The sequence below is a fragment of the Onychostoma macrolepis genome, chromosome 08 (genome assembly GCF_012432095.1).
Source record: "Onychostoma macrolepis isolate SWU-2019 chromosome 08, ASM1243209v1, whole genome shotgun sequence".
NCBI lineage: Eukaryota > Metazoa > Chordata > Actinopteri > Cypriniformes > Cyprinidae > Onychostoma > Onychostoma macrolepis.
The window spans coordinates 7,181,417-7,208,482 of NC_081162.1; the positions used below are offsets into that span (position 1 = coordinate 7,181,417).

General features: G+C 37.8%; 3 protein-coding genes and 1 non-coding gene across 5 annotated transcripts; 2 read left to right on the plus strand and 2 right to left on the minus strand.

Moving 5' to 3' along the window:
- Nucleotides 1-461: 461 nt before the first annotated feature.
- On the minus strand, nucleotides 462-11,381 carry pabpc1l (poly(A) binding protein, cytoplasmic 1-like). Of its 2 annotated transcripts, none has more exons than XM_058785254.1 (16): nucleotides 11,045-11,381; nucleotides 10,230-10,436; nucleotides 9,818-10,011; nucleotides 9,582-9,697; nucleotides 8,599-8,738; nucleotides 8,306-8,400; nucleotides 8,100-8,237; nucleotides 7,840-7,935; nucleotides 6,309-6,578; nucleotides 6,134-6,215; nucleotides 5,884-6,003; nucleotides 5,324-5,463; nucleotides 1,502-1,604; nucleotides 998-1,128; nucleotides 840-913; nucleotides 462-733 (listed from the first exon to the last, which is right to left on the minus strand). In XM_058785254.1, exons 2-15 carry the CDS (start codon nucleotides 10,420-10,422, stop codon nucleotides 854-856), a joined length of 1,878 nt encoding a protein of 625 aa, XP_058641237.1. In that variant the 5' UTR covers nucleotides 10,423-10,436; nucleotides 11,045-11,381; the 3' UTR covers nucleotides 462-733; nucleotides 840-853. The 2 variants fall into 2 exon arrangements, with proteins under 2 accessions (XP_058641237.1, XP_058641236.1); XM_058785253.1 differs by having other exon boundaries at nucleotides 836-913; nucleotides 11,045-11,379.
- Nucleotides 1,990-2,096, minus strand: LOC131546394 (U6 spliceosomal RNA). The gene has a single exon (XR_009272682.1). It is a non-coding gene; the product is annotated as a U6 spliceosomal RNA (small nuclear RNA).
- A 1,188-nt stretch (nucleotides 11,382-12,569) lies between the features above and the next one.
- On the plus strand, nucleotides 12,570-15,640 carry chmp4bb (charged multivesicular body protein 4Bb). Its single transcript, XM_058784758.1, has 5 exons — nucleotides 12,570-12,894; nucleotides 13,410-13,587; nucleotides 13,689-13,803; nucleotides 14,343-14,472; nucleotides 14,680-15,640. The coding sequence occupies exons 1-5, from the start codon at nucleotides 12,711-12,713 to the stop codon at nucleotides 14,742-14,744; spliced, it is 672 nt and encodes a 223-aa protein (XP_058640741.1). The 5' UTR covers nucleotides 12,570-12,710; the 3' UTR covers nucleotides 14,745-15,640.
- Nucleotides 15,641-16,203: 563 nt separating this feature from the next.
- On the plus strand, nucleotides 16,204-26,516 carry LOC131546161 (eukaryotic translation initiation factor 2 subunit 2-like). The gene is made up of 9 exons (XM_058785523.1): nucleotides 16,204-16,363; nucleotides 16,648-16,819; nucleotides 17,404-17,504; nucleotides 19,868-20,000; nucleotides 20,305-20,399; nucleotides 20,531-20,679; nucleotides 23,394-23,450; nucleotides 23,538-23,623; nucleotides 25,618-26,516. The coding sequence occupies exons 1-9, from the start codon at nucleotides 16,349-16,351 to the stop codon at nucleotides 25,791-25,793; spliced, it is 984 nt and encodes a 327-aa protein (XP_058641506.1). The 5' UTR covers nucleotides 16,204-16,348; the 3' UTR covers nucleotides 25,794-26,516.
- Nucleotides 26,517-27,066: the final 550 nt, after the last annotated feature.

Sequence of the window (27,066 nt, forward strand, 5' to 3'; positions counted from 1 at the left end):
TCTCTAACGTTATGCGACTCGAGTCACTCAATTGGAGGTAACGTTAATCCTGTCAGATCGTCCATCCATGAGCATATGGTCGGCCAATCTGACTTTGTCCATTAAAGTTAACTTATTTAAATAACAATAATGGTCCTGCACAGTGAGTGACCTTATATATGCAGGCAAAATCGGATTTTCTCCAGCCATTGTTAAAAAAACAAGGTAAACAAACTTCATAGCTAGCGTTAGTGAAGCGGTCAGTGGAATCCTTCTGCCTCCACCTAAGCCCCGCCCACAGAATAACATCACAATGTTTACTAACAGAAAAAGGGTCTATACATTCCAGGTTGTACCTTACCTCTGCAAAGCAGATAAATCTTTCACACGTGTTCATGTTAAAGCTAATTTTAATAAAAATCTATGTAAAATTCTTGCAAATGTGTCCCTGCCACAAACTCAAAATCACTGTGATAAGAATAAGAAACTCAGAAACTTATTTTGCATGTCCATTAAGCCAGAAACATTTATTGCACACAGAAATTAAATTTTTTTTTTAGCCTTTTTTGTCATTTTACTTTTTTCTATTTTTCTATTTTTTTTTTTATAAACAAAATCAGAACAAACTTAACACTGTAGACAGCAAAAGGACATTTGCAGTGTGCAAACCATGCATTAAATAGCATGACTCTGAAGTGCTGTTTTCTTTTCCCCGTTCTCTGGAACAACCCTCACAGACCTTCAGTGTGCATGCCTGTAAAATTGAAATAAAAATCGGTCAACATTTGTATGCGCTACTAATTGGCCTTGCATGATTAAGACCAAATATTATGATATAAAAATGCACGTAGATTACCTGCCTTACAAAGCTCCCTCACTTTGGCGACAGTTCCTTGGCTTGATGAGCCTGAAGCACCGCTACAGCCTCTTCAACCTAAACAGTGCAGAAAAGCGCAATGATCAAACAAAATCTGATCTTTGAGACTAAATGTTGAGTACATGTTTTGAGCGGGTGAACCTTGGAGTGCAGGGACTCTGGAGACTCAAGCATGTGCAGTAGTTCAGAGTTGTCGATCTCCAGCAGCATGCCTGTGATCTTTCCCGCAAGAGTAGGATGCAAGGCCTGGATAAGTGGATACAGCCGCTCGCCTGTATGGGATGCAAACAGTTTGTTCATTTTACTCATGTTATGACGCAGTTATCATATGGCTTCAGAAGATTTGGAAAATAGCACACAATCTATGTACCATCTTCCACTTTACACTAAATAGACACTGTAAAGTGTCGACACTGTAGTTTTTTCAGTACTTCACTGTAAAGGGGATGAATTCATTTGTTCTCACTGGATAAATATTACAGTACTACAGTGAAAAGTCGTTTATTAACAGTTAACAGTACTATTCTAGTAGCGTCCTCTACTGAGCAGTATTGTTCATTCAAGTTTAGGATGCAGGTGATATAAAAAGATTCAAGCTGCTCACATCTTTAAACCTTTAAGTGATCGTGTGTGCACGTCTCGTACCCAGGAGTTGTTTCTGCTCTTTTAAGGGTGCAGCCGCCAGCATGGAGGCAGTAAGGGGCTCCTGGCCTCTCACATGAACCGCCGGCTCTGTATTCTGTACTATCTAAAGAAATAGTAAAAGACAGTCAGTTATATTTCTCTATTTAATGCTCCTTAGTGTCAAATCATCACATTGCAGTGGCCTAAAACTGAACTTTTATTTTATGAAGTTGTCCTTAGTTTGAAGGGTGTTTTGTTGCTTTTCTGTTAACACACAATTTTTATAATGTTCTTGTATTTTCAGAGACAGTCAGCAAAGTTCACACTGCGAGAGGGGGGTAAACTGGGGCTCCTGGACTGTGTTGTGTGGGGTGCTGCTACATCCTCCACACTGTCGTTTCACAAACGTTTGATATACGTGCATGTTTTAGGCACTTTCTACGTACGTCAAAAGAACTTTTTTTTATTCCAGCTTAATCTTAATTATGTTTAACGATTAAAAATTATTCAAAAATGAGGAACGCTTCACGAATTTGCGTGTCATCCTTGCGCAGGGGCCATGCTAATCTTCTCTGTATCGTTCCAATTTTAGTATATGTGCTGCCGAAGCAAGCACGAACAAGTAGCCTAAACGCCTGCTATATATAGCAGTGTCTCCGGGAATGCTTTCTCGAAGGTGGTGAGAGGTTAAACCATGATTTAGTCATTTACCAGGACAATACAAGCACATTTGATGTGCTGCAACATACAGGTGTCAGTATTCACATGCATTTCTGATCCTTTAAACAATATATTTGGTGTAATTTATGTTTTTCTGCCAAGAAACAGGCAAGCATGTAGATCAGGCGGCCCTCTAGCCAACAGGATTGGCTCTCAGTGCTGACGCATTCAGGTCATGTGATCTGTTCTCCTCCCCCGACACTGCAGTTCCCAACCCCCAACGTCAGGACTGCTCTCGTGACTCGTGTGAGACCATTACAGCAGACGCCGAAGCGTCCAAGGGCCTTTGTTTTACATTTAACTTCTTTTGTAAATTTAGAGGTTACAGTGCCTCCATCTGCCACAAGAGGGATCTCCTCATCTGCAAAAACAATGTTTAATAGCCCTGAATTATAGCACAATTCACTAAAAAAAATAAAAATAAAAAAGCACAATAGTGTGTCTGAAATGTATGTACATTAGTCAGATCTTTCACTTAATCCTTAAATGTGAACCTTCTTTTTATTTGAATGTTATGAAATCTACACAGTACTACAGCGAAACAAAGTTTAATCAAAAGGAAAGTGATCTAACATGTTCCCAGCTCCACACAACCTCGTCCACATTACATCTGCTTCCCTCACTCTCTTAAGACCATTACATACAGAGGCAGACAAAATATCATCCTCAAATCTACAGAAATATGATGTGAGGTTCCTAGAAGCAGTGCAAAACTTGATCTTTAATCTGTAAATTTAATCTGTAATGTCTCAGTTCACCGCTAGAGGATCTCAAGTATAAGCTATGTGTTTCTCCACAGATAGAGAGGATGTTAATTCAAAGTTATGTCTTTTTCTGCCACTTGGTGGCTCTCGAGTATAGGATATGCCTTTGTTTATTAATAGAAGCCTCACTTCGGGCTTAAATTTCAGTATTTCACTGCATAAGCAGATAAATAGCGAATTTGGATCTAATTCCTTAATTTAAACTTTACCTAATCTGCCAGCTTGTTGCACTTATTAGCACAAATGAAGTCTTATTTGTGGTTTCATGCATTTGATCATTCATAAGCCTCGCTCTACAATACCAGCTAAAATTTTATTTAACGAAAGACTAGCGCGATGCAAATGATATATGAATGCATGAAGATGCGTAGAGGAAGGGGTTTATGCGGGTCGCTGGGCTGTTTGCGTTCTTCTAACGTGACTATGTATTATCACAGTCTCAATACATCAACGATAATAGAATAACGAATTCTGTATGCACTTTATTGATAATGCATACTATATCCACAAGACAGAATACGAACAAAACGCGATAAATTGCACGTTACACGTTTTCCCGTAGAAAACCACTAGAAAGACAGTACTCAGTGCGGCTTAATGCATTAAGAAATTAATATTAAAGCACCAGACCAGAGATCTGCATGAAGTTCTTCATGGGCAGGGGCTCAAATGTAAAACATCTATCTATCACTAAGGAGTCAGTTGCTAGTAATGAGTACTCGCTTGGAAACAGCCGCATTGGAGATAGAGCAGCTTGCTCAGCGAGTTCTCAAGTGCTCCGAGTCTCATGCTTCTTATATCTTTCCGGCAGTGTAGACGCTTTGGGTTGTAATTACTGCCCTCCACCGGTCAAAGCTTGAACTAAATTCTTATATACAGTCCTGTATTATACAGGAGTCTGATGCCAAGTCTCCATTTGGCTTCTATCAGTCAGGAGACGTTTATTACGAGCACGTGGTTGTTGTAAACCAATGAAACCATGGGAGTTTCCGGAAACATTTTGACCAGCAGCCAATTAAAAGATGGCGTCTGAAACATTGTATTCATCAGCCAATGAAACCTGACACTCACTGACACGCCCCCAACTCGGAAACTCTGAGAGAATTCTGAGTTCCCCTCTTAATTATGACTTTGTGGAGTCATATGAACCTCTTGTAAATATGATCCTTCCTTCATGACGTGAATGCACTGATTGCAGCACAGGTCATAAACCCCGTCCTCTATGGCAAGCCGTTTTGACTTTTATTCATTCTCAGGATATGACTTCTTGATATCAACAATTACATTTTCACTAGTTAAAATGTTAATTCTTGATATCAGGAATTAGATTTCCACTAGTAACAATGGCTATTTTTGATATCAGCAATTGCATTTCCACTAGTAACAATGTTAATTCTTGATATCAAGAATTAAATTGTTGATATCTGTAATTGTATTTTCACTAGTTAAATGTCACCATAGGCTGCCATTCAAAATCAATTGTTGATATCAAGAATTAAATTGTTGATATCAAGAATTAACATTGTTACTAGTGGAAATGCAATTGCTGATATCAAAAATAGCCATTGTTACTAGTGGAAATCTAATTCCTGATATCAAGAATGAACATTTTAACTAGCGAAAATTGAATTGTTGATATCAAGAAGTCATATCCTGAGAATGAATAAAAGTTAAAACGGCTTGCCATACGTCCTCTCCAAGTAAACGAATGGGATGCAAGCCACACTAAAACACTAAATTACACTTCCTATAAATGTTTCCCAAAAATAGTTTCCATCATTTAGGTAGTTTTTATCAAGTTGATGTATGTTCAAATGTTTGTTTTTCATAATAGGTTTGCTTTTAGTTATTTGATGCTATAAAACAGGCAACATTATTGTGAGCTTGTGATGGGTTTGCAGGACTTTGAGACCAGCTCATGATTACTACTGCGCAGACTCTGACTCCAAATTACATCATTAGCGCAATATACTAGGGACATTTTGGCTTCAACTTTCTACAGTTAAAGGCAATAGAGACACGTTGTCCATCTTTTTTTACAGTCTGTTTCCAGTCTATTACACTCAATCTCACATTTCTCTGCAAACGGTCCCTAAAGTAGCTCCGGTGTTCTGACAATTTGCAAAATTCGACAACAAAAAAATACTACCCATCAGATTATGCATTATTAACACCTAATGCAAAAACAGTAAAATTGACACAATATTGATGCGTGCATGCGCAGGAAGCCCTGGTAGGACAATCTGATGGGTAGGATGAAATGTCAGGACACCGGGTTCGAAAACCAAAGCTGCAAGCGCCACTCCACAACCAAGTTCAGCTAGAGTACAAAGTGAAAGATGGCAAGTGTGCATGTTACCTGGTGAATGACAGGAGCTGGAGCATTGATGACCTGCTGCACATTTCGGACTCCAGCTGAGTACTTGTATTGACTGACTCCTCTGACTACAGCACCTGCTCCTGCAGTTCTCCCACCTGCAGTCTGTGTGCCAATGTTGGCTAAGTCAAGAGAAAAACAGGTACAACAAGAAGAGATGATTCACATTCCAGCCAAAAACGGAACATTCAGGGTGACAATAACATCCATCAACTCATTCAATTGCATGCATATTAACATGCAGTCCAAAGTAATTAAGAGGCAAGAAATACACAATGCACACTGCCCCCCCCCCCCCTTTTTTTAAAATAGAACTTACAAATGCACACCTTTACACACAAATGTTTTTGTATCTTTGTGGGGATTTTCTGCTGACACTGTTTTTATACTTGGCAAATAAAACATTTAGTAAATTAATCCATTTTCCAACACCGTGAGGATTGGCTGGTCCCCACAGTTTAGTGGATTTCAAATTTTACTATACTTGTGGGAACATTTTATGTAGGTTAAACACACACACACACACACACACAGAGCCTTACCCATTCGCTGGGTGTTGTTAAGAATGTGAGGAACCTGAGTGGAGGCCTGGCGGACTGTGCTGATGGTGGTGGAGGGCCTGCGGGGCACCGCTTGTCTCACAAACTGAGCTGTGAATGGAGCTAGTGCAGCCAATAACAGAAATGAACTCATCCAAATGCAAAACGAACACAAAAGCACACTGAGAGGTTGGCAAAAGAGAAAGAAAAGTGCATTTGACTGATGTTAATGAGATGATATTAGTGACTTTACCTTGAGTCCTAGGAGCTTGAGTTGTCCAACGTGGCGCAGGCCGCAGGTTTGGTATGGTGTTGTAAAAAGAGCGAACCTGATGCTACAAATGTATAGATATGCATAAGAAGTTCACACAGAAGAAGTAATAGAGATAATGCAATCATCATACATGCATGTAAACCCTTCCACCCACTTGCGGCACAGAGGTCATGTAGTAGCCGGAGCTCTGCTGGTAGGTGGTGGGTATAGCAGGGCTGGGAATGGCTCGAATGCTGGCTAGTCTCTGCATGTACTGATTGGTGAGGATTGCCTTTCGCTCCTCTTTTCTCTGGGCAAGAGCCACGTATAGTGGTTTAGTGCTAACGATACGGCCATTCATCTCAGTCACTGCCTTAGTGGCCTCTTCAGGAGAAGAAAAACACACAAAGCCAAAGCCTCTACTGTGGCCTCCATCTGTCATCACCTATCCCAAAATACAAGAAAATCAGAAGCAAGTCTTTATTCAATTAATCTCAATGTAACATTGCACAAACAAATGTGAGAATTTCTATTTTTGTCAATAAGAACTACCATTTTCATGTAATATGTTTTAGGCAAAACCAGCATTATTTTAGTATCATTCAGATTTATCAATATTTTTAATTTGTATTTATTTTTAGATTTCCATTTTATTAAAAAGAACAAGAAAGGAAAAAGAAATTTAATGTGTAGTTTTTATTCACTTTAATTTCAGTTTAAGTTTGATTACATACATACATTTTAAGTTTAATTTTATTTCAAGTAACTAAAGTTTATGGTTTTAGTTTAAGGTAATCATGGGTGAAACAGGTTCTCCAATGAGAGGGGAAAAAGGCGAGTTGGAATTTATTAAATATGAATGGGTTGGATGGTGAAAAGTGTGTTACAATGTAGCTAAAATAATGGCTAAAGGTTTGCTAAAATAATGGCTAAATAGCCATTTGAAACTATGTAAATTTTCAAATTAATACGAGTTGGAAAATTTCAGATTTTCCAACATTCATATAAAAAAAAAAAAAAAAAAAAAAGGCGCAACCCAAATGAATTTTATAAATGATAAAAAAAAAATACAAAAAAGGCTCTCTCTCTCTATATATATATATATATATATATATATATATAGCCTATTTTATGATGGCCCTAAATCAGGAAAGAGAACTGTGACTATACAACTGACATCACACTCATAACTAATGTTTATAATGTCTGACTAACTGATTTTTATTATATTTTGTAGTTTTTTTGTCCTGTTAGCATTGCTGTTATTTATTAAGTTTTATGCTATGGTCTGTCTGAATACTGGATTCTGATTGGCTGGCAGGTGTTGATTAAATTCGTTGAACTGCACAGGTAGTTCCAGGTCAGTTTAACCACGTTCTATATTAATGCGCTTCCTATAAACATTGGTAACCATAGTAACATACAGTTACAGTTGAATAGTAATACAGACGAAAATTACCGTCATTTATATCGTTCGGTCAAATATTGCAGCGCAAATATTATTAACATCTTTAATATGTGAATGGTGGGAAATAACCATGGCATAAACGGGATAATCAACGGCTAGCTGTGCATTAAACGATTTGAATGCACTTCACTTCTGCGCGTCGGGTGGTTCTTCGCCTCCACGTCGTGCATTCAAATCGTTTAATGCACAGCTAGCCGTTGATCATCCTTTATGTGTATTCTGTTTCACTTAACATTACCTTTGCACTGGTGATGGTTCCATAAGGAGCAAACTCTTTCCTCAGCTTCTCATCATCAATGCTGTCATCTAGATTTTTTACATAGAGATTTACTCCCTAAAAATCAAAGAAACAATGCGTGCATTAAAACATATTCCTGAAAATTCAACATACAGTTGAGCATATGCAAATCCTTCTCATATGATTAGGACGATACTGAATTTTGGCTGTGTTTGCAGATTTATACAAGTTACCATGCAGGTAAGCATATGTGCATGTACCTGGTAGCGTTGTATGCGCTCCTGCTTTATTTGCTCAAACTTGCGCTTGAGTTCTCCCTGCCTCTCTAGTCTTTTCTGAGCTCTGCCCACATACAGGACTCTGCCATTCAGCTCTTTGCCATTCATTTCAGTTACTGCCTACCACAGAGAGAAAAGACTTCATTCTCCATGTCTACTCACACATACCGCACAATTTGTTTTCTTACCCTCCTGGCATCTCCGTGGTTTTCAAAGTTGACAAATCCAAAGCCACGAGAGCGTCCCCTTTCATCTGTCATCACACAGACGCTAAGAGTCTTACCTGTGAACCAGAGCCAGCTTTAAAAAAAGCAAAATCAATACTCCTAATGAAAAGTGCTTGTTGATGAATTGTAGATCTTTAATCAAAGTTTAAAACCCCTGCTGATACTTTGTGCATTTGCATATTTAACACTTGTATATTCGCAATGAATGTCTTTACAGAAAAAAAAAAAAAGCGTTCCTATATGAAACTGCTTACCAAATTCAGAGAAGATGCCCTTCAGTTTCTCACTGTCAATATCTTCACCGAAGTTCTTAATATATACATTGGTGAACTCCATGGCTTTAGCTCCCAACTCTGCCTCACGCTCCTTACGAGACTTAAAATGCCCTACAAAACTGCAAATGCCGATTAAATTTGTTTACTTTTGTGCATCGCAATACTGAGATTGAATTATTGCAGAAAGTACATCGACAGAAACTTGCAAGAAAAAGCAAAATACTCAAGAATTATAAAAACATTCAAAACTACACCAAAAGATAAACACATACATGTGTCCATAAATATACAAATAGAAATGGTAGAACTAGCATAACGCTTTGTCCTTAATGATTTTGAATAATGTCAAATTACTTTGCTTCCTGAGAAGCGGACCAAGTTTTTTCACCCCTGGTTGGTGGAAAAAGATCATGGAGAGGATGAGGAAGAAGAAGAGGTAAGCCAAATTAGAAAACACTATGAATGTCAATTCTATAATAGAAATAAAGGTGTATTAATTATTTTATTTATTTATTTTTTTCAATATAGAAAACATGGATTGCTGACAAGGACAAAACACAAATAAATAAAAAAAATACATAAAAATAAAACCACATAAAAGCGGTTTGATGTTTTTTGACTCAAAGGCCCATTGTTACCCAACAAAATGTTTGATATATCCCACATACACAAAGATATTTGTGGCACTCCTGTTTTAATGAGAGCAAAGCAGCTTGCTACTTTTTGTTGATATGCCTTAATTAAATAACATAGTTAAGTAATTTTATATAATTAACTCATTAACTAATTTCATAATTCCAGAAGTTATGTTCTATATTACAGAACTGCATGTTCTTTAATAAAAACAATAGTTACTGAGGGAAAATAAAAAGATTCAGTTGACATCTTGATTTTGTGTGTTTGCTGAGACCCCTAGTTTTTCCTGAGCTCCCTGGTGGAGAACCACTGGTGTCAATACTTACACTTTGCGATCGTTCAGAAGCATGCCGTTCATGGTCTCAATGGCTCTGTTGGCTGCTTCTTGAGTCTCAAAGTGCACAAACCCATACCCTTTTGAGCCATTCTCATCACAAACCACCTAAGATGAAAGATGCATTAGTTACATTGTTTGTAAATTATTTCAATCAACTTACAGATAAAGCTGCCTTTAATAATCATTTAAAAAACAACAACACCACAGTAATGAAAAAGGATGTACCTTACATGACAAGATGTTACCAAAGGCAGAAAAGGTGTCATAGAGAGCCTTGTTGTCAATAGACTCATCCATGTTCTTGATGAAGATGTTTCCCACACCAGACTTTCTCAGACCTGGATCTCGCTGTGACCACATGATCCTGATTGGACGACCCTTGATGACTTCATAGTTCATTGTGTCAAGGGCACATTCCGCTTTAATGAGGAGAAAAGTGAGATTTATTATTTAGAGAAGTGTTTGAATCACTAAAAATGGTGATTAGTTTGGGTAATTCTTTACTATTGAAATTTATTTTATCTGAAATGCACTAAATTCAAAAATCACAGTTCTTATTTCCTAAATTTCAGAACCGAGCTGCAATTAAAGAGCATCCTCAATTCATTTCGCAACACCCTAATAAGAGTGCGCTCACCATCAGCAGGCTGCTGGAAATTGATGTAAGCATATCCAAGGGATCTCCGTGTAATAACATCACGGCACACACGGATGGACATGATCTGACCAGCAGGAGAAAACTTCTGGTATAGCATGGCCTCAGTGACATCAGGATGAAGGTCACCGACATACAGAGAGGCTAACGGGTATGCTGGTCCACTGCTATTCATCCTTCAGACACGCTCTGCAAAAGACCACCTTATGATCAGAGAAACTTGATAAGAAGAAACAAAAAGCCATTCTTTTGTCCCCACTATCAAGGCCCTCAATTAAATTTGGTAACACTTTAACTAACAATGAGCAATTCATTTGTTGTTGTGTTTTTTAACTAATAAAAATACAATTGTTAATGTCCATTAAATAATATGAACAGATACAACCAAGTTTTTTTTTTTTTTTTAAACTTTAGAATTATTTTTCATTGTTAGTTCTCGTTAACTGATGTAGTTCGCCGTGTTAACTAATGTAATCTTACTGTGAAGTGCAAAAATTGTAATATTGGTAGGTGCACAAGTACAGATTTTAATCCCCTCCACCTCACTTGGATTACTTTTCAGTAAAATTAATAAAACGCGAAAAACAACAAAACATGATTTGATGCTCCGTCTTGAGTTTCACATGCATATGCGTTATTTACAGCCTATATGTGAATAGACCACGTGAATCCTTATTGGGCACTCGCCAGCAACTGTGGCTGATTTTGTGGCTTTTTTTACTTTTGTGGCCAAAAGTAAAAAAGCTAACTTATTAAAACGAGAATCCCTCTGAGGAAACAATGTTAATCACAGTTACCTGGTGTAATGTGGAACACATAAGCATATCCTTCAGTGTAGCTGCAAGCGGGCTCCACCCCGTTGGGACTGTTTTTGTGTCACTTTAATTATTACCGAGGAACACCTGTCATTTGTAACGCGCTCTATTGTGTATCAATTAAAACTCATCTGCCTTTCCGTGTTGTTCCGCGTAAGAAAATAGTTCCTGTGACCTTTCACTGTCCATTGATTACTTAAATGACTAGTTATGTACGATAAAAATTCAAATACGGCGAATAAGGATGTTGTTATTGTGCTGTAGTACGTTCAAAATCGCAATATCGATATGTATTTAGCGCTATCTTTCTGACTATCATTGCATGATTCTTATGTAAACCGCTCATTTTCTCTCTTCAGTGGCGGTCTTCTAAATTTGAAGCCTAGTGGTGAAAAAGTGTAATGCTGGGTGAAAATGCAGGCATCATGCAGCAGTAGCATCATATTTACAGTATTCCACAAATCATATAAACAAGTGTAGGTGACAAAATAAATAATAATACATTTAAACATACTAAACACATAATATACACACACTATATAAACAATATGCAGGGTGATAAATACTGGAAGTGCAAATGGAGTGTCAGTGATGAAATGTGTGTATGCAACATATAGTAGTAACAACCTGTAAAATTTCAGTAGGCTATTTCTCGCTTCTTTTTTCACAAAAAGTCAAGAAATTATTTATTTATTAAAATACAAAAATGATACTAAAAGTAAAAGGAAAAAACATGAAATAATGGCCTGTACAACTTACCAGCAGAATATGTAGGTTACTGAAAATTAAAGAGGTCTCGCACACACCTTGAAAGTGTGGCGCTCTTGTAATACTCATCTGGAACAGAACAGAGTCCCCCACCCACCCCACACACACACACACACACACACACACACACACACACACACACACACACACTCACTTCCTGTTCTCTAAATACAGTCTTGTATCCACACACTGTACCCACACAAAAAGTCAGAGATCATCCCTCCGGCACAGTCACTCAGACACAGTGGCACACAGGTACATATGATACTCCCTGGCAAATAACATTATAGCACATAAAAGTTATTAAAAAGATGTCTATGGATAATTTCAGTAGGCTATAACAAATTCATACACATCAGTGAACAATTACGATAAGCTAAATATTAGAACATTAGAAATGTTGAACTGATGTTAACTGAATATTCTTGTTTGCTGTATTTTGAGAAATGTATTTATTTCAATATTCAAACATGTTTTCTATTAAATAGTTGCACTTAAACATGAATATCTTCATTCTTTATTAACTAGACCATGACCTAAATTTGGCCAAGGCCTCTTGTAAAACCACAAGTTTCCTTAAAACATTTTCTATGGCACTAAAGAAAACGGGAACTAGATCTGGAGTTTAAAAAGGGTGGTATAATATAATAATCAAACAAAAGTGTTCGGTCATTAGTTCGGTCATGAGTTGTAGTTTCGCTGAGCAGCAGCCGCGGCGCTGATTGGTCGCCTGACCCTGACGAGTTCCATGACGTCAGCGGGCCTGAAGGCGGAAGTAAGACAATCAACAACTGAACACGGAACAGCGATAGACGTTATCTGTAGTGTCTAGAAACAAACCGACTCGGAGGGATTTTATAGTCGCAAAATACAAAACAATATGTCCGTATTCGGCAAATTCTTTGGCGGTGGGGGCAAAGGAGGCAAAGGCCCAAGCCCACAAGATGCGATCCAGAAACTCCGTGAGACAGAAGCGATGTTAACCAAGAAACAAGAGTACTTAGAGCAAAAGATCGATGCGGAACTATTAATAGCAAAGAAAAACGGCACGAAAAACAAACGAGGTATGTATTTAAAACCGAGCCTTCGTGTGATGAGTATCATAGGTGTCTTAAATAACTTTTAAAAGAGGCTTCTCTCTTCTCTCGCCCCACCTGTCGTCGATTTCAGTGTTGATAGTTAGGTAGCTACACCCATGCGTCACTTGCCTTAAACTCTGTGATAATCGAAACTATGAAGTCAGTTTATTAATATAAGACTAATGTCGGGTAGGATACGAAAATGAAAATCCTTGCTGTCAAGGAACTGAATTTAAGAGTTGGGCTAAACAAAGGATTGCATTTTCATATCACTTAAGTTACGTCTGATTGGTGTCATGTGGTGTGTTGTGAAATAACAGACACTGACAGGGAACCTAATCGAAGGCAGTGTTTACCATAATGAAATCTTAATCTTGAATGTTAACTTTGTTGATTAGCTTAGAAAAAAAGTTAAGTTATGGTGTGAGTGTGTGTGTGTATTATCTATCTATCTATCTATGTAAACTGATTTTGTGCATGTCTGTTGTCCCTTCTTTTAGCTGCTTTACAGGCCCTGAAAAGAAAGAAGCGATATGAGAAGCAACTGGCTCAGATAGATGGCACTCTCTCCACTATTGAGTTCCAGCGAGAAGCATTAGAGAATGCTAATACAAACACAGAAGTGCTTAAAAACATGGGCTTTGCAGCCAAGGCCATGAAGACAGCGCATGAAAACATGTAAGATGCTTGAGTAAAATTTCCTATTGAGTCTGTATCACAGAATACAGTTAGTGATGTGCAAAAATGTATATCGATTTAATATTATTGATTGTTTTCAGGGATCTAGACAAAGTGGACGACCTCATGCAGGACATCACAGAGCAGCAGGAGTTGGCACAGGAGATTTCTGATGCCATTTCAAGGCCTGTAGGTTTTGGAGATGACTGTGATGAGGTGAGTCCAATGATGTTTGATATGCACTGAGGAGCATTCAAGAATTTGAATCCCCTTTAGAAAAAAAATCCCATATTTTCAGTATGGTATCCAAAGTTCCTCAACGGGACTTGTTAGGATTTTAAAATATCAAACAAAGAAACATTATGACTTAAATACAGTTATTTAAGATTCTGCATTATTTTAAGAAAACTTGTGATATTGATCCTGTTACTCTCTTATGTTCTTGCTTACATTGAAGTAAAAGATGCTCTTTGGATCATCTTGTTGAGAACAGGATTCATCAGGTTTAAACGAAAACATGTAGCTCAAGTGTTGCTAATGATAAAGCAAAATGAAGATGAACCAAACTTAGGAAATCAGACATTTCAGTTTAAAAAACAAACAAACAGCAAAATAGAAATATTTACCTGACTGGACTTAGAGAGGTACTCTCTGATTAAGATGAAATGCTTGATAATACATCTTACATAGATGTGTCTCTTCAAATGCAGTTTTTACAGATGTTGACCGAACAATGTGATTCTTTCCTTTTCTAGGATGAGCTTTTGGCTGAATTGGAGGAGTTGGAACAGGAGGAGCTAGACAAGAACCTGCTGGAAATTGGTGGCACAGAGGATGTCCCTCTACCCAGTGTGCCTTCAAACCCATTACCCAAGAAACCTGTTGGTTCGTTTCTTGCTGTTCAGTACATATCAACATAAGAGTAACAGAAATTTAAAAAATTTTTTATCACAAACTACTTTTTAAAAGTTGTACATATGAGACAATACATGTGAAATTGGACTTGAAAAGTGGATTAAAGTTGTAGAAAGACGTCTTGAGAGTTTCCCCCTATGGAAACCCTTATAACCATTTGCCTTTGTGTTTCTCCAGCCCAAAAAAAGAGAGAAGAGGAGGATGAGGATGATATGGAAGAACTCAAGGCATGGGCCATGTGAATTTACCCAATATGACAGACTCTCGTTGCTCGTCGTGGTTGGCCTGGGCAGGCAAACCTGAGAACCTTCAGAGGGTTAACACTACAAATTTTACCATAGCTCTTGCAGAGTGGATAAAACAAGCCCAGAAAAACAAGAGTTACAACGAAAATGGATATGAAGCAGGTTAATCTGACAATAAAATCTGGTGACATAATATATGAAGTGACCCTTAAATGTTTGGCCATGGTTATTTAGGTGATGCATTGGTGTTTCTAATTTACCCTCTTTTGATAGAAGTGTTTTTTGACCTCTCTACTATTCAGAAACTGGTTGTTTTGTCATGGAGATAAGCATGTTTGCCAATACACAATTTTCATATACATGGTCAACACGCTCTCATGTCGTTTGATATATTAAATATATTTGGTACTGTTTGCTTCAATCTTTGATCTCAATGTGTTCTGTTAAATTAATGTTATTCAAGCACTTCCAAGAACATTAGCTTTTTTACAGTTTGCTGACAGTGACATATTATGGTTTGGTGACAAATAACAAATTGAATTTACTGACATTAGCTCCAATATATATATAAAACATTTCCTACTGCCCATCATGTTTTGTTTGGTGCTGCATCCAAATAGTTGCAGAAAATGACCTATTTAATAACAGATCTTTCCTATTTTGCTCTTTTCAGGCCTGATATATTGATGTGCTGAGGGTTTCTCTGACAGTAGATGGTTGTAACTATACAAAAACTATACCACATTCTTTTTCCTCGTATGGGAACGTATACTTTTTTGAGATGCAAAAATGCTGTATCTATTCTGGTTGAGGCATATGTGTACATTTGTATGTTTAAAAAAAATTCAGATGGCTTTTATTTGAGAGATCATTAAACTTTTGGATTCATTTTCTCTGGTGTTGTTAGTCTTTCTGTAGTATCCACCTTAGTTCTTGTTAAAATTATATATAAAACTAACTTCTGTCCTGCTCTTGTGCTCAAAAGCATATAAAGACGTGTCTGCTGTGTTATGTGCCTTAATGAATGGCATGCTGATGCAACTTGAGTGGCATATCTTTAAATGACAGTGAAATGCCTCATGGCTGACTGATGAAGTTTACACGAAGAATGAGGCATGGTGTTTGTACTGCATCTAGTTGCTCATTTTTTACTCTTTTCCTTTTGTATTCGTTGCCAAGTTCCTTTTGTTGTTCTTTATTTTACATTCATGTTGGTAAGGGGTTTGGGTGGATTCACGGTTTTCAATAAAGCACATGTCTGTTTGCTTCTGAAAAAAAAAAAAATCTTGCTTATTTGATTATCGATTCGTGGTGTTCTACATATATGTCTGGAAGAAGCTCCAAAACAAACAATAACAATTATTACTATCAATGTAAATCTGAACATAAATCTTGTAATCGACTGAAATGCATCAGCAGTATCAAGGAAAGTCGCGTAATGTTGTCGTCGCAATGATGTAATCACTTGTCACCGGAAGTGCGCCTGCGCGCTACGAGCTCGCGCCTCTGTGCTGATGCAAGACACTGGATGAGAACAGTAGTGTTAACCGTGTCAACGATATTTCACAGGAAGAGAAACAGCAATATCTGATTCAGTCGTCATGTCAGAGGACGAGGTATTGTGGTGGTCTATGTGCACTTTTTGTTATTATTGACAGTTGAGTGGAAATATTCAGTTATGTTGTGCCTTTTGGCATAGATTATGAGAGCAGTGAACGTGCTGTATGGTTGCACGTTTTTACGTCATTGCGTATTATTTCTAATTGTATAAAATACAAAAACTAAAGTAAATAATACTCAACATTACTTGAGCAGTAGAAAGAGTCGAGCTCAGTATTGTATCCTTCAGCACATTTAGGCATGTTTGAGCAAATAAACCTGGTGCGTTATGTGTCCTCAGATTTTATTCGACCCCACCACATCAAAGAAGAAAAAGAAGAAGAAGAAGCCCTTCATGCTCGACGAGGATGGAGATGGAGAGGAGGCTCAACAGACTGAACAGAAAGAAGCTGAGCCTGAAGCAGCAGAGGAGCGAGACCTGGACCCTGAAGATGATGAAGTCAAGAAAAAGGGTGCGAGGATGCATCAGTGAAGTGTTTTGCTCTCTGGGCCTTGGATTTAGTCAAATGTTTCTTACCCTGGACCACAAAACCAGTCTTAAGTTGCTGGGGTATATTTGTAGTAATAGCCAAAAATACATTGTATGGGTCAAAATTATCCAAAAATCCCAAAAGTCATTAGGATATTAAGTAAAGATCATGTTCCATGAAGATATTTTGTAAATTTCTTACCGTAAATGTATCAAAACTTAATTTTTGATTAGTAATATGCATTGCTAAGAACTTTAAAGGCGATTTTCTCAATATTTTGATTTGTTTTGCACCTTCAGATTCCAGATTTTCAAATGGTTGTATCTTGGCCAAATATCGTCCGATCCTAACAAATACATCAGTGGAAAGCTTATTTATTCAGCTTTCAGATGATGTATAAGTTTCAATTTAAAAAAATTTACACTTACGACTGGTTTTGTCGTCCAGGGTCACAAATGTTTTTAAATCACGACCTTGAAAATTTCATTGCAGTGTAGAGTTTGTGTATAATGTGCAGTTTTAGGATTGTACTTTTGGCCGTTTATGACACTGTTTGATCTTCACAGAGCCTTCGGATGATTTGGATGATCTGAACTTCTTTAACCAGAAAAAGAAGAAAAAGAAACCGAAGAAGGTGTTTGAAAATGACGTTGAGGAGGGCATCAAGGTAATTGTTTATGTGGAGATTGCCAGGGAATGATGCAATGCACATGAAATATATTTCACCACTTATCGGAAATTCCTGTGACCATATCTGTGTGATAACATTGGGGCCACTTCATCTTTAACTACTGTGCTAACATTTGAATGATTTATCCATGCACATAATTTTTTTTTTTTAGTTAATGTGCCCTTGTAATCTTCAAAAACATTTTCTTGTTCAAGAAGGTGTTTCACTTACAGGTGCATCTCAATAAATTAGAATGTCGTGGAAAAGTTCATATATTTCAGTAATTCAACTCAAATTGTGAAACTTGTGTATTAAATAAATTCAATGCACACAGACTGAAGTAGTTTAAGTCCTTGGTTCTTTTAATTGTGATGATTTTGGCTCACATTTAACAAAAACACACCAATCTCAACATTAGAATACTTCATAAGACCAATAAAAAAAACATTTTTAGTGAATTGTTGGCCTTCTGGAAAGTATGTTCATTTACTGTATATGTACTCAATACTTGGTAGGGGCTCCTTTTGCTTTAATTACTGCCTCAATGCGGCGTGGCATGTAGGTGATCAGTTTGTGACACTGCTGAGGTGGTATGGAAGCCCAGGTTTCTTTGATAGTGGCCTTCAGCTCATCTGCATTTTTTGGTCTCTTGTTTCTCATTTTCCTCTTGACAATAACCCATAGATTCTCTATGGGGTTCAGGTCTGGTGAGTTTGCTGGCCAGTCAAGCACACCAACACCATGGTCATTTAACCAACTTTTGGTGCTTTTGGCAGTGTGGGCAGGTGCCAAATCCTGCTGGAAAATGAAATCAGCATCTTTAAAAAGCTGGTTAGCAGAAGGAAGCATGAAATGCTCCAAAATTTATTGGTAAACGGGTGCAGTGACTTTGGTTTTCAAAAAACACAATGGACCAACACCAGCAGATGACATTGCACCCCAAATCATCACAGACTGTGGAAACTTAACACTGGACTTCAAGCAACTTGGGCTATGAGCTTCTCCACCCTTCCTCCAGACTCTAGGACCTCGGTTTCCAAATGAAATACAAAACTTGCTCTCATCTGAAAAGAGGACTTTGAACCACTGGGCAACAGTCCAGTTCTTCTTCTCCTTAGCTCAGGTAAGACGCCTCTGACGTTGTCTGTGGTTCAGGAGTGGCTTAACAAGAGGAATACGACAACTGTAGCCAAATTCCTTGACACGTCTGTGTGTGGTGGCTCTTGATGCCTTGACCCCAGCCTCAGTCCATTCCTTGTGAAGTTCACCCAAATTCTTGAATCGATTTTGCTTGACAATCCTCATAAGGCTGCGGTTCTCTCGGTTGGTTGTGCATCTTTTTCTTCCACACTTTTTCCTTCCACTCAACTTTCTGTTAACATGCTTGGATACAGCACTCTGTGAACAGCCAGCTTCTTTGGCAATGAATGTTTGTGGCTTACCCTCCTTGTGAAGGATGTCAATGATTGTCTTCTGGACAACTGTCAGATCAGCAGTCTTCCCCATGATTGTGTAGCCTAGTGAACCAAACTGAGAGACCATTTTGAAGACTCAGGAAACCTTTGCAGGTGTTTTGAGTTGATTAGTTGATTGGCATGTCACCATATTCTAATTTGTTGAGATAGTGAATTGGTGGGTTTTTGTTAAATGTGAGCCAAAATCATCACAATTAAAAGAACCAAAGATTTAAACTACTTCAGTCTGTGTGCACTGAATTTATTTAATACACGAGTTTCACAATTTGAGTTGAATTACTGAAATAAATGAACTTTTCCACGACATTCTAATTTATTGAGATGCACCTGTATATGTCAAAATAGATGATCACAACTTTCTTAGTGTGTTGCATTATTAATAATTATTAATATTATAATTTAAAGAAATTAGACCCACTTTATATAGTTTATCTACTAATAGATTTAACTACTATGTACTAATACTTATATTAATCATGATAAAATACACTTACTGTGTAAAATACACTTGTGTGTATTTAAAAAAAATACCTGTATGTAATTATGTCTGTAATTAATTTCTGTAGTTGCCCCACACGTAAACCTGACCATACCGCCAAACCGGTCTCTAACTTTATTAGTTTCCCACATCAGAAGTGTTTTGCAATGCAACTTTAAATGCAATGCAACTTCAAATACAATGTACCTGACAATTATAATTATTATTTTTTTAAATAAGTACATGGTTAGATATCTAATATAAAGTGGGTCCATTACATTTCTGGTATTGTCTTTTTTTAGCTACCTGGTATAATGATTCCTAATGTGACGTCCATTGAGCTTATTTTCTTGTATTAGATAGTTCTTCTAAAGGCTGTTGGCTCTTTTCATTTTATTGGTGACCAGGAGCTGAAAATTGAGGGAGACCAGCAGGAAATGATGGAGGACGAGGAATTTGATCTGATGCTTCCAACTAAAAAAAAGAAGTCAAAAAAAGTGGAATTTGTTGAGGAAAGTGATACTTTGGAAAAGGATGATGGTATGAAGACACGCTTCATATAATTAGTGTGCTGCATAATGTTATTTATTGATTGATTGATTTTGTTTAATAATATAGCTTAGAAGAGAAAGAAAAATAGTGTCTAACCAGCTTTCAATTATCAAGAGCTGCCATCTACAAGGAGTGGGCTTTAACAAGATTTTTTTCTAATTATGCAACTAAGTTATATCTTATGTTTTTTCAAGAAACAGCTACTCTAATACCAGATACTATATGAAAAAGATTTTATTGGAAGTGATTAAATATTAGATTGTGTGAATTCTTCACCTATATTTTTCTGCAGTCATCGAGGATGATAAAAGCACAGATGGCATCACATTCAGTTCACAGTCGGGCCCAGCATGGGCCGGTTCAGAGAGAGATTACACCTACGATGAGGTATGATGATTATTCATATGATGAGCAATCCTTCTTATTCCTCACACATCTGATATACTTCTACCCCATGCTAATGGCATAGTTTTCCTTTGATTTGGAGTGTTATTATTTCCATATCTGCATCTTTACAGTTGTTGAGCCGGGTGTTTAACATCATGAGGGAGAAGAACCCTGATATGGTGGCAGGCGAGAAGAGGAAGTTTGTGATGAAGCCGCCTCAGGTGGTCCGCGTTGGGACTAAGAAAACATCTTTTGTCAACTTCACTGACATCTGTAAACTGTGAGTATAAACATTTAGTATCCATGTCTGCTGTATTTTCAAAAAAATAATACAGCAGATGATACATGGGTCAGTTACAAGGCTTTTGTTTTTGGTCCTACCAGTTTATTCAAAAATACATTAAAACATTGAAATGCTAAAAAACACTGCACTAAAAATTCATACATACAATGATGATGCAAGCATGTTTTTTAATTTCTGATTTAAATTTAGAGTGACACAACTGTCCTAATATCACAAAGTAAATCTTTGTTAGTCAAATGTTAATTTTATCCTTTTAATATGTCTGCCAAATCTCAGTCCCCCTTAGTCCAACGTCTGTCATCAGCTTCCAGGCTGACTGGGCTGGGAAGCCCCTGTATCCCACCTCGACTGGGTACAACCATGTCTACCAGCCTTTGTCCCTGCAGACCTGCACCAGGTCTTTATAGCGTTCAGACTTCCTTTCAAATGTCTCCTCCCACCCCTCTTCCCACAGCACTGTAAGCTCCACTAGGATGATCTTCCTTCCTTCTGTGGAGAAAAGGACTGCATCGGGTCTTAAGGTAGTATGGATGACATCCGGGAACTGAAGCCTTCTCTTCAAGTCTACCCTAAGCTCCCATGCTTGGGCAGACTGCAGGAGGCTTACCCTGGATTTATTGGGCCCTGGTGGCTTTGTCCTCTCTTTGACAAATGTTATGCCAGGTGGCGGCTTGCTCTTATGTTGCCATTTCCTGGTCCTCTCCAGCTAGCACAGTCAGTACTTTGTCATGGCGCCATCTGTATCTGCCATGGGCAAGCGCGGTCTTACATCCTGACCAGATGTGCTCCATCGTTCCCTTTTGCCCGCAGAGCTTGCATGTTGGGTTGACCCTCATCCCCCATCTGTGTAGATTCACAGGGGTTGGAAGGGTGTCATAGACCACCCTAAGCAAGGAGGAGATCCAATATGGCTCGAGCCTCCAAACGTCAGCCCAGGTCATCCCACCTTGTCCAGCCCCCCTGGGATCCTAGCCCCACAACCTTTGCCTTCATCCGCTCTTCCTCTAGGCCCCTTACTTCAGCCTGGACCATGGCTCTCCTCTCCACAGGGTTGGCTTTCCCCCACTCTTGGAAGTGGGTCATTCCCAGGCCTTGCCTTCCTGTGCATGGTGCTCCGATGATGTCTTTGAGCTTTAAGTTCCCTTCTGCTAGGGTCAGAGATGCTGAGGCCTCCCACTTTCGTCCTGACCTGGTTTTTATACCAGCTTCTCTGACCTTGTTGTCTCTTGAGCAGTGATGGGAATAACGGCATTATAAATAAACGGCGTTACTAACGGCGTTATTTTTTTCAGTAACGAGTAATCAAATTAATTACTGTTTCCCCCGTTACAACGCCGTTACCGTTACTGACAATAAAATGTGGCGTTACTATATTATATTATTAGAATTAAATTTTTCAGTTCATCTGAATGGATGCGCAGTGTAGCTGTATTTGACGTACCATAAACTCTAGTGTGAAGCGCACGCTCGCCGTCGCTTTCTCTCACATACACCACGCAAAGAAAGATACAGAGCAAGAGAGTCTTTCATAACATGCAGAATTGACGCGCTACATGTAAACGATATTCTTTGTTGTATTTTCCTGTCAAAATAACGGCGTTCCTTTTGAAATTCTTCAGCTTTTAAGAACTGCCGGTTTCTCTGGTAGTGGGCGGAACTAATGTGCAAACGACAATCTCATTGGCTGGCGCTCACCTATTATCCTCCCTGTTTTGATTTCAGCAAATCAATTCGAGTGAACGCAGACAACGTGATTAATATTCATGAACCCAGCAGCTCATTAATCCTTATGCGTTTTATATTGATGACAAATATGCATTCATACTTGGTTATTATAATTACTAAAGTTCTATCATCGTATAATATTAAATTATCATATTATATTATAATGCTTGACTGACTGATACAAAGTGTCAGTAGATAAATATTGTAGATTAATGTACAATGTTTTATAATAATTTATTCTTTTTAGTGTCCATTTCATTAATTTAACATATTTAATATTGTGGGCATCCAAAGTTATTTGACATTTGAACATTTTTAAAAAAGTAACGCAATAGTTACTTTCCCTGGTAATTAGTTACTTTTATAATGATGTAACTCCGTTACTAACTCAGTTACTATTTGTGAGAAGTAACTAGTAACTATAACTAATTACTTTTTTAAAGTAACGTGCCCAACACTGCTCTTGAGTCCCTGGAGGTCATGGCCAACCTGCACTTCGCTACGTGGAACTCCTCAACCAGGGAAGAGAGGGGTAGTTGTAATTGCCTAGATCTGATGTACAGCCCGACTGATGTGAAGCCTGGAGGGATTCTCAGCCACCTTCTGAGGTGTGAGCTGATCTTAAGTTTCACTCCTTCCGCTGCTGTAAGTGGGACCTCATACACTGTCATCAGCCACATCAGTCTGGGGAGCAGGCCATGTTGTTAAAGCCATACTTCCCTGGGAGTCCTGATTTATCAATTTTCTTTAGTCAACCCTCTGCTTGCTTCTCGGGTAAAATATACCTTTTTAGAAAATGATTAAGGTGTATACACTCACATGTAAATAATAAATAAATTCCTTTTCTTTAACATGGACACTTTTACTTGTCTTTGACCCATATGTGAATATGACCAAACCAGTGATTCTAGCTTATCGGTGTAATTTTGTCTTAAACTCTAGCATGTTCGCATTTTCATCTTCAGGTTGCATCGACAGCCCAAACATCTTTTGGCGTTCCTGTTAGCTGAGTTAGGAACAAGGTGAGCTTTTAATTGTATTTCCAGAATTCTGTCAAATGTGAAATGGTGATTTCTCCTGTAACGCAAGCAATGTCTTCTTGCTTCTAGTGGATCCATAGATGGAAATAACCAGCTTGTAATTAAGGGACGCTTTCAACAGAAACAAATAGAAAACGTCTTGAGAAGATATATAAGTAAGTCAAACATTTTGCACGTATGAATTTGTAGTTGGTGTACCAATACTATCTGCTGATATGTGCACCCCCATCAAATACCCCAACATACTTGCTGTAACTTGGCATCATTTAATTTTACCATGTACAAATAAATGAAATATTGCTCTTCAAACGCTTTAAAAGCAGTTAATGCATGCTGTAGCCATGAGCTCTTGATCGTTGTGTAACAATCCATGATGCATCTTGCCCCCATTAGCGAATGAGTCATGACCAAGTGGCAACCTCCCGCTCCCTCTCTTGAAACCAACACGGAAGTGACTAAAACTGCAATTCATCGTCTGGCTCCAAAAGGGAGTCAGTCCCATAGACCTCCCATGTTAAAATGCCCAACTTTACAGCAGAAAAAAATATATTTTCAGCCTAATTGTAAATTAGGATTTAGTCTATATAGGTACTTTTGCCCTTCGTGACAACTGTGAAGGGGGTGAATTTTTTCATAACTCATCCGTTTAAATTATATTAAGCCTTAAAGTTCTGCATAATTAAGGGCGTGGCCACTTGAGTGACAGGTGGATTGCCACTCTGCTCCAGAGTGTGAAACTTAGAAAACTGGCTTTAAAGATTTTTATTTGTACAGAAAAAAATAATTATAGGTAGGACACTGGGAATCTGGCAATTAGATGTTTTAATGAAAATTATCTCAAACTTGATTTTTACCGCTATATTGATATTGTGCTCTGCTTTTGCACTGTCTGCAAAAAGTGAGATCTCACGCCAAGGCAAAAGGCAGTAACTTCCACATTATATAGGGTGCTAATCACCATTTACAGAAAAACATCTGTATAAAATCTAGTGATCATTGGCTAGGCTATAACATCTAGTAATGTGATTTTGTTTTTTTGTTTTTTTTCTGACCGTAAAAACCAGACAAAAAGTTAAACGTGAGTGGATACCGTTTTGCAACCAATTTATTTGCAATGTTCGCTAACATTAAAGGATGCAAGACATACTTAGCTTATTGTTTTTACATCGAACTGAATTAAAATAGCTTAACCTATAAGAACGACTTGTGGATTGATGTGAAGGCCAGCAGTCATAATGCTCCGAATGATTGTGAATTAAACATCTCCGATGGCGTTCATTGCAATGGATTTTATCGACTTACAAGAAAAGGAAGGAAATGGAATTAATTGCGAACAGTTATTGATTTTATGTGTGATGCGCAGTCACAGTATTTGAGTCCTCACGTACAGAAGTGGTCAGCCCCAGACTGACAGCTGGCACTGAGTGAATAATCTGCATTACCAAAAAAAAAAAAAACTTTAAAGATTAATTATTGTTGCCAAGTTATCTAGTCGTTATTGCTTACAGTGCTTTGTTATATGGAGCAGTTTGTTAGATCATGATCTAATTTGTTTGTCTAATGAATTGCCGACAGATGTATAAAAGTACACAAGTCACACCGTAATTTAAACGCGGTAGACTTTAATGGACAGTAAAACAAAGGCAGAATACCATATAACTCCAGGGTGGCACAGTATTGACGAACGAATGCAAACAAATGCAGAGCACTGTAACTTAATTTGAGCGTTCAAAAACAAAATCAAAGAGCGGTAACTGATGTTATACTGTGTTCTGCCTTGGTTTCTCCGGGGCTTTTCTCCACACCGCCCACTTTCTCTGCCCACTTTAGGCTTCAGAAATGCTCTTCAGAAACCTACGAGTGACGTCATGGACACTACGTCCATTTTTTTTACAGTCTGTGGTCACGACACACGTCTTCCCATGTGATTTGTGCTTTCGAAATCTTGATTATTGTTGTAATAATTGTGCAGCCCTAGATTCATGTAAATGATGTAGTGACTTCCTTTCAAATTCAGTACATGTAGTATGATAGTGTTTAGTTCAGTCCACTCCACTCCTTTGCTTTACAGAAAACAAGGTGAAAAACACAGCATTTACTGTTTAAGTTACTGATTTTTGACAACCAATTTTCTCTTTGTGTTTCACAGAGGAATATGTGACTTGTCACACCTGCCGCTCACCGGATACAATTCTGCAGAAGGACACGCGTCTCTACTTCCTGCAATGTGAAACCTGTCACTCACGCTGCTCTGTAGCCAGCATCAAGACCGGCTTCCAGGCTGTCACCGGCAAAAGAGCCCAGCTTCGAGCCAAAGCCAACTAATACAAGCGCCCTGTTCTGGCCTCTTCCCCAGGCTGATGCTCTGCCCCTCTGGTTGACGACTGTCCTCGCTGCTCTCCTCTGAAGCGCAGTGACCCAAGGCATGGAGTGAACTGTGGAGGTTTTTGAGTGTAATCTCTATTAATAAATCCGACTCTGACGCTAGAAGGCTTGCAAACAGGCTTCCTCTGATTTGCTTGTCTTATTTTACCTCCTTGCTCCAGAAATATAATATTTTTTTCAGCATTTAGCATATCTGATTACCAGAGCATATTTCTGTCTGTTTGGTAAATTTTTACTTTCAGAGCAGTATTTGTTTTTCAGTGAAAATGCAGGGATATTATTGGATGGAAAATGAAAATGAATTTTGCAAAATGAACCACAGCCTTTTATATCGGACTTTGTTTTATCAAAGGAAAACTTAATCTCCAACGTTTTGTCATTGACAGTCAATGCACAAGAATGTTCAGATTGGATCCAAGCGAGTGTTTCGTGATCCAGACATCCAGCAAAAGTATGACTTTGAATCTCCTCTGATTTCTAGAAAATAAAACTGTTCTTATGTAATTACACAGATGATTACAGATTGCACTGATTTCTTCAGCAGAACATTGGGCAGCAGATGTTTGGGCATGTTTGCAGTGCTTAGATGGAATTGAATGCTTTTTGTTGGCATATTTGAAATTGGATTTTTTTTTTTTTAAATAAAAATGACTAAAGGTTTCAGTTTTGTGTTCTTGTTTCTTGCTTATTGATGCATGCAAATGTTTGGGTCTGTAAGATTTTTATTAGCTGCAAGGATACATTAAATAGATATAATGTTACAAAGATTTCAAATAAATGATGTTCTTTTGAACTTTTTATTCATCAAATAATCCTAAAAAAAATTATCAGTTTAAATAAAAAATATTAGGCAGCTCAACTGTTTTCAACATTGATAATAATAAATGTTTCTTGAGCAGCAAATCAGCATATTAGAATGATTTCTGAAGAATCGTGACTGAAGTCTTGAGTAATAAGGCTGAAAAATTCAGCTTTGATCACAGGAATAAATTACATTAAAATAGAGAACAGTCAATTTAAAATTGTAAAGTAGTTAACATCTTTCACTTTGTCTGGCTGATGTAGCTTTTTCAAACATTGATTGTGTTTGCTTTTATTGATTGATTTTTAATTTATTATTTTATTGAATTATCTTTTAGATGCAGTACTTCTGTGACTTATGTCAAATATATTTTGTTCTAATTTCAGTAGATTGGAGATATCCTGAAATAGC

Excerpts from the sequence above, each read along its gene's own strand:
- pabpc1l (XM_058785254.1), bottom strand. The coding sequence starts at position 10,422 with ATGAATAGCAGTGGACCAGCATACCCGTTAGCCTCTCTGTATGTCGGT. Across the intron at positions 6,004-6,133 it reads TCAAGCTCCTAGGACTCAAG|CTCCATTCACAGCTCAGTTT; the intron begins GTAAAGTCACTA and ends TGGCTGCACTAG. Across the intron at positions 1,129-1,501 it reads AGAGCAGAAACAACTCCTGG|GCGAGCGGCTGTATCCACTT; the intron begins GTACGAGACGTG and ends CATCCCATACAG.
- chmp4bb (XM_058784758.1), top strand. The coding sequence starts at position 12,711 with ATGTCCGTATTCGGCAAATTCTTTGGCGGTGGGGGCAAAGGAGGCAAA. Across the intron at positions 12,895-13,409 it reads CGGCACGAAAAACAAACGAG|CTGCTTTACAGGCCCTGAAA; the intron begins GTATGTATTTAA and ends CCCTTCTTTTAG. Across the intron at positions 13,804-14,342 it reads TTGGAGATGACTGTGATGAG|GATGAGCTTTTGGCTGAATT; the intron begins GTGAGTCCAATG and ends TTCCTTTTCTAG.
- LOC131546161 (XM_058785523.1), top strand. Across the intron at positions 20,001-20,304 it reads TACTTTGGAAAAGGATGATG|TCATCGAGGATGATAAAAGC; the intron begins GTATGAAGACAC and ends ATTTTTCTGCAG. Across the intron at positions 23,451-23,537 it reads TTAGCTGAGTTAGGAACAAG|TGGATCCATAGATGGAAATA; the intron begins GTGAGCTTTTAA and ends TCTTGCTTCTAG.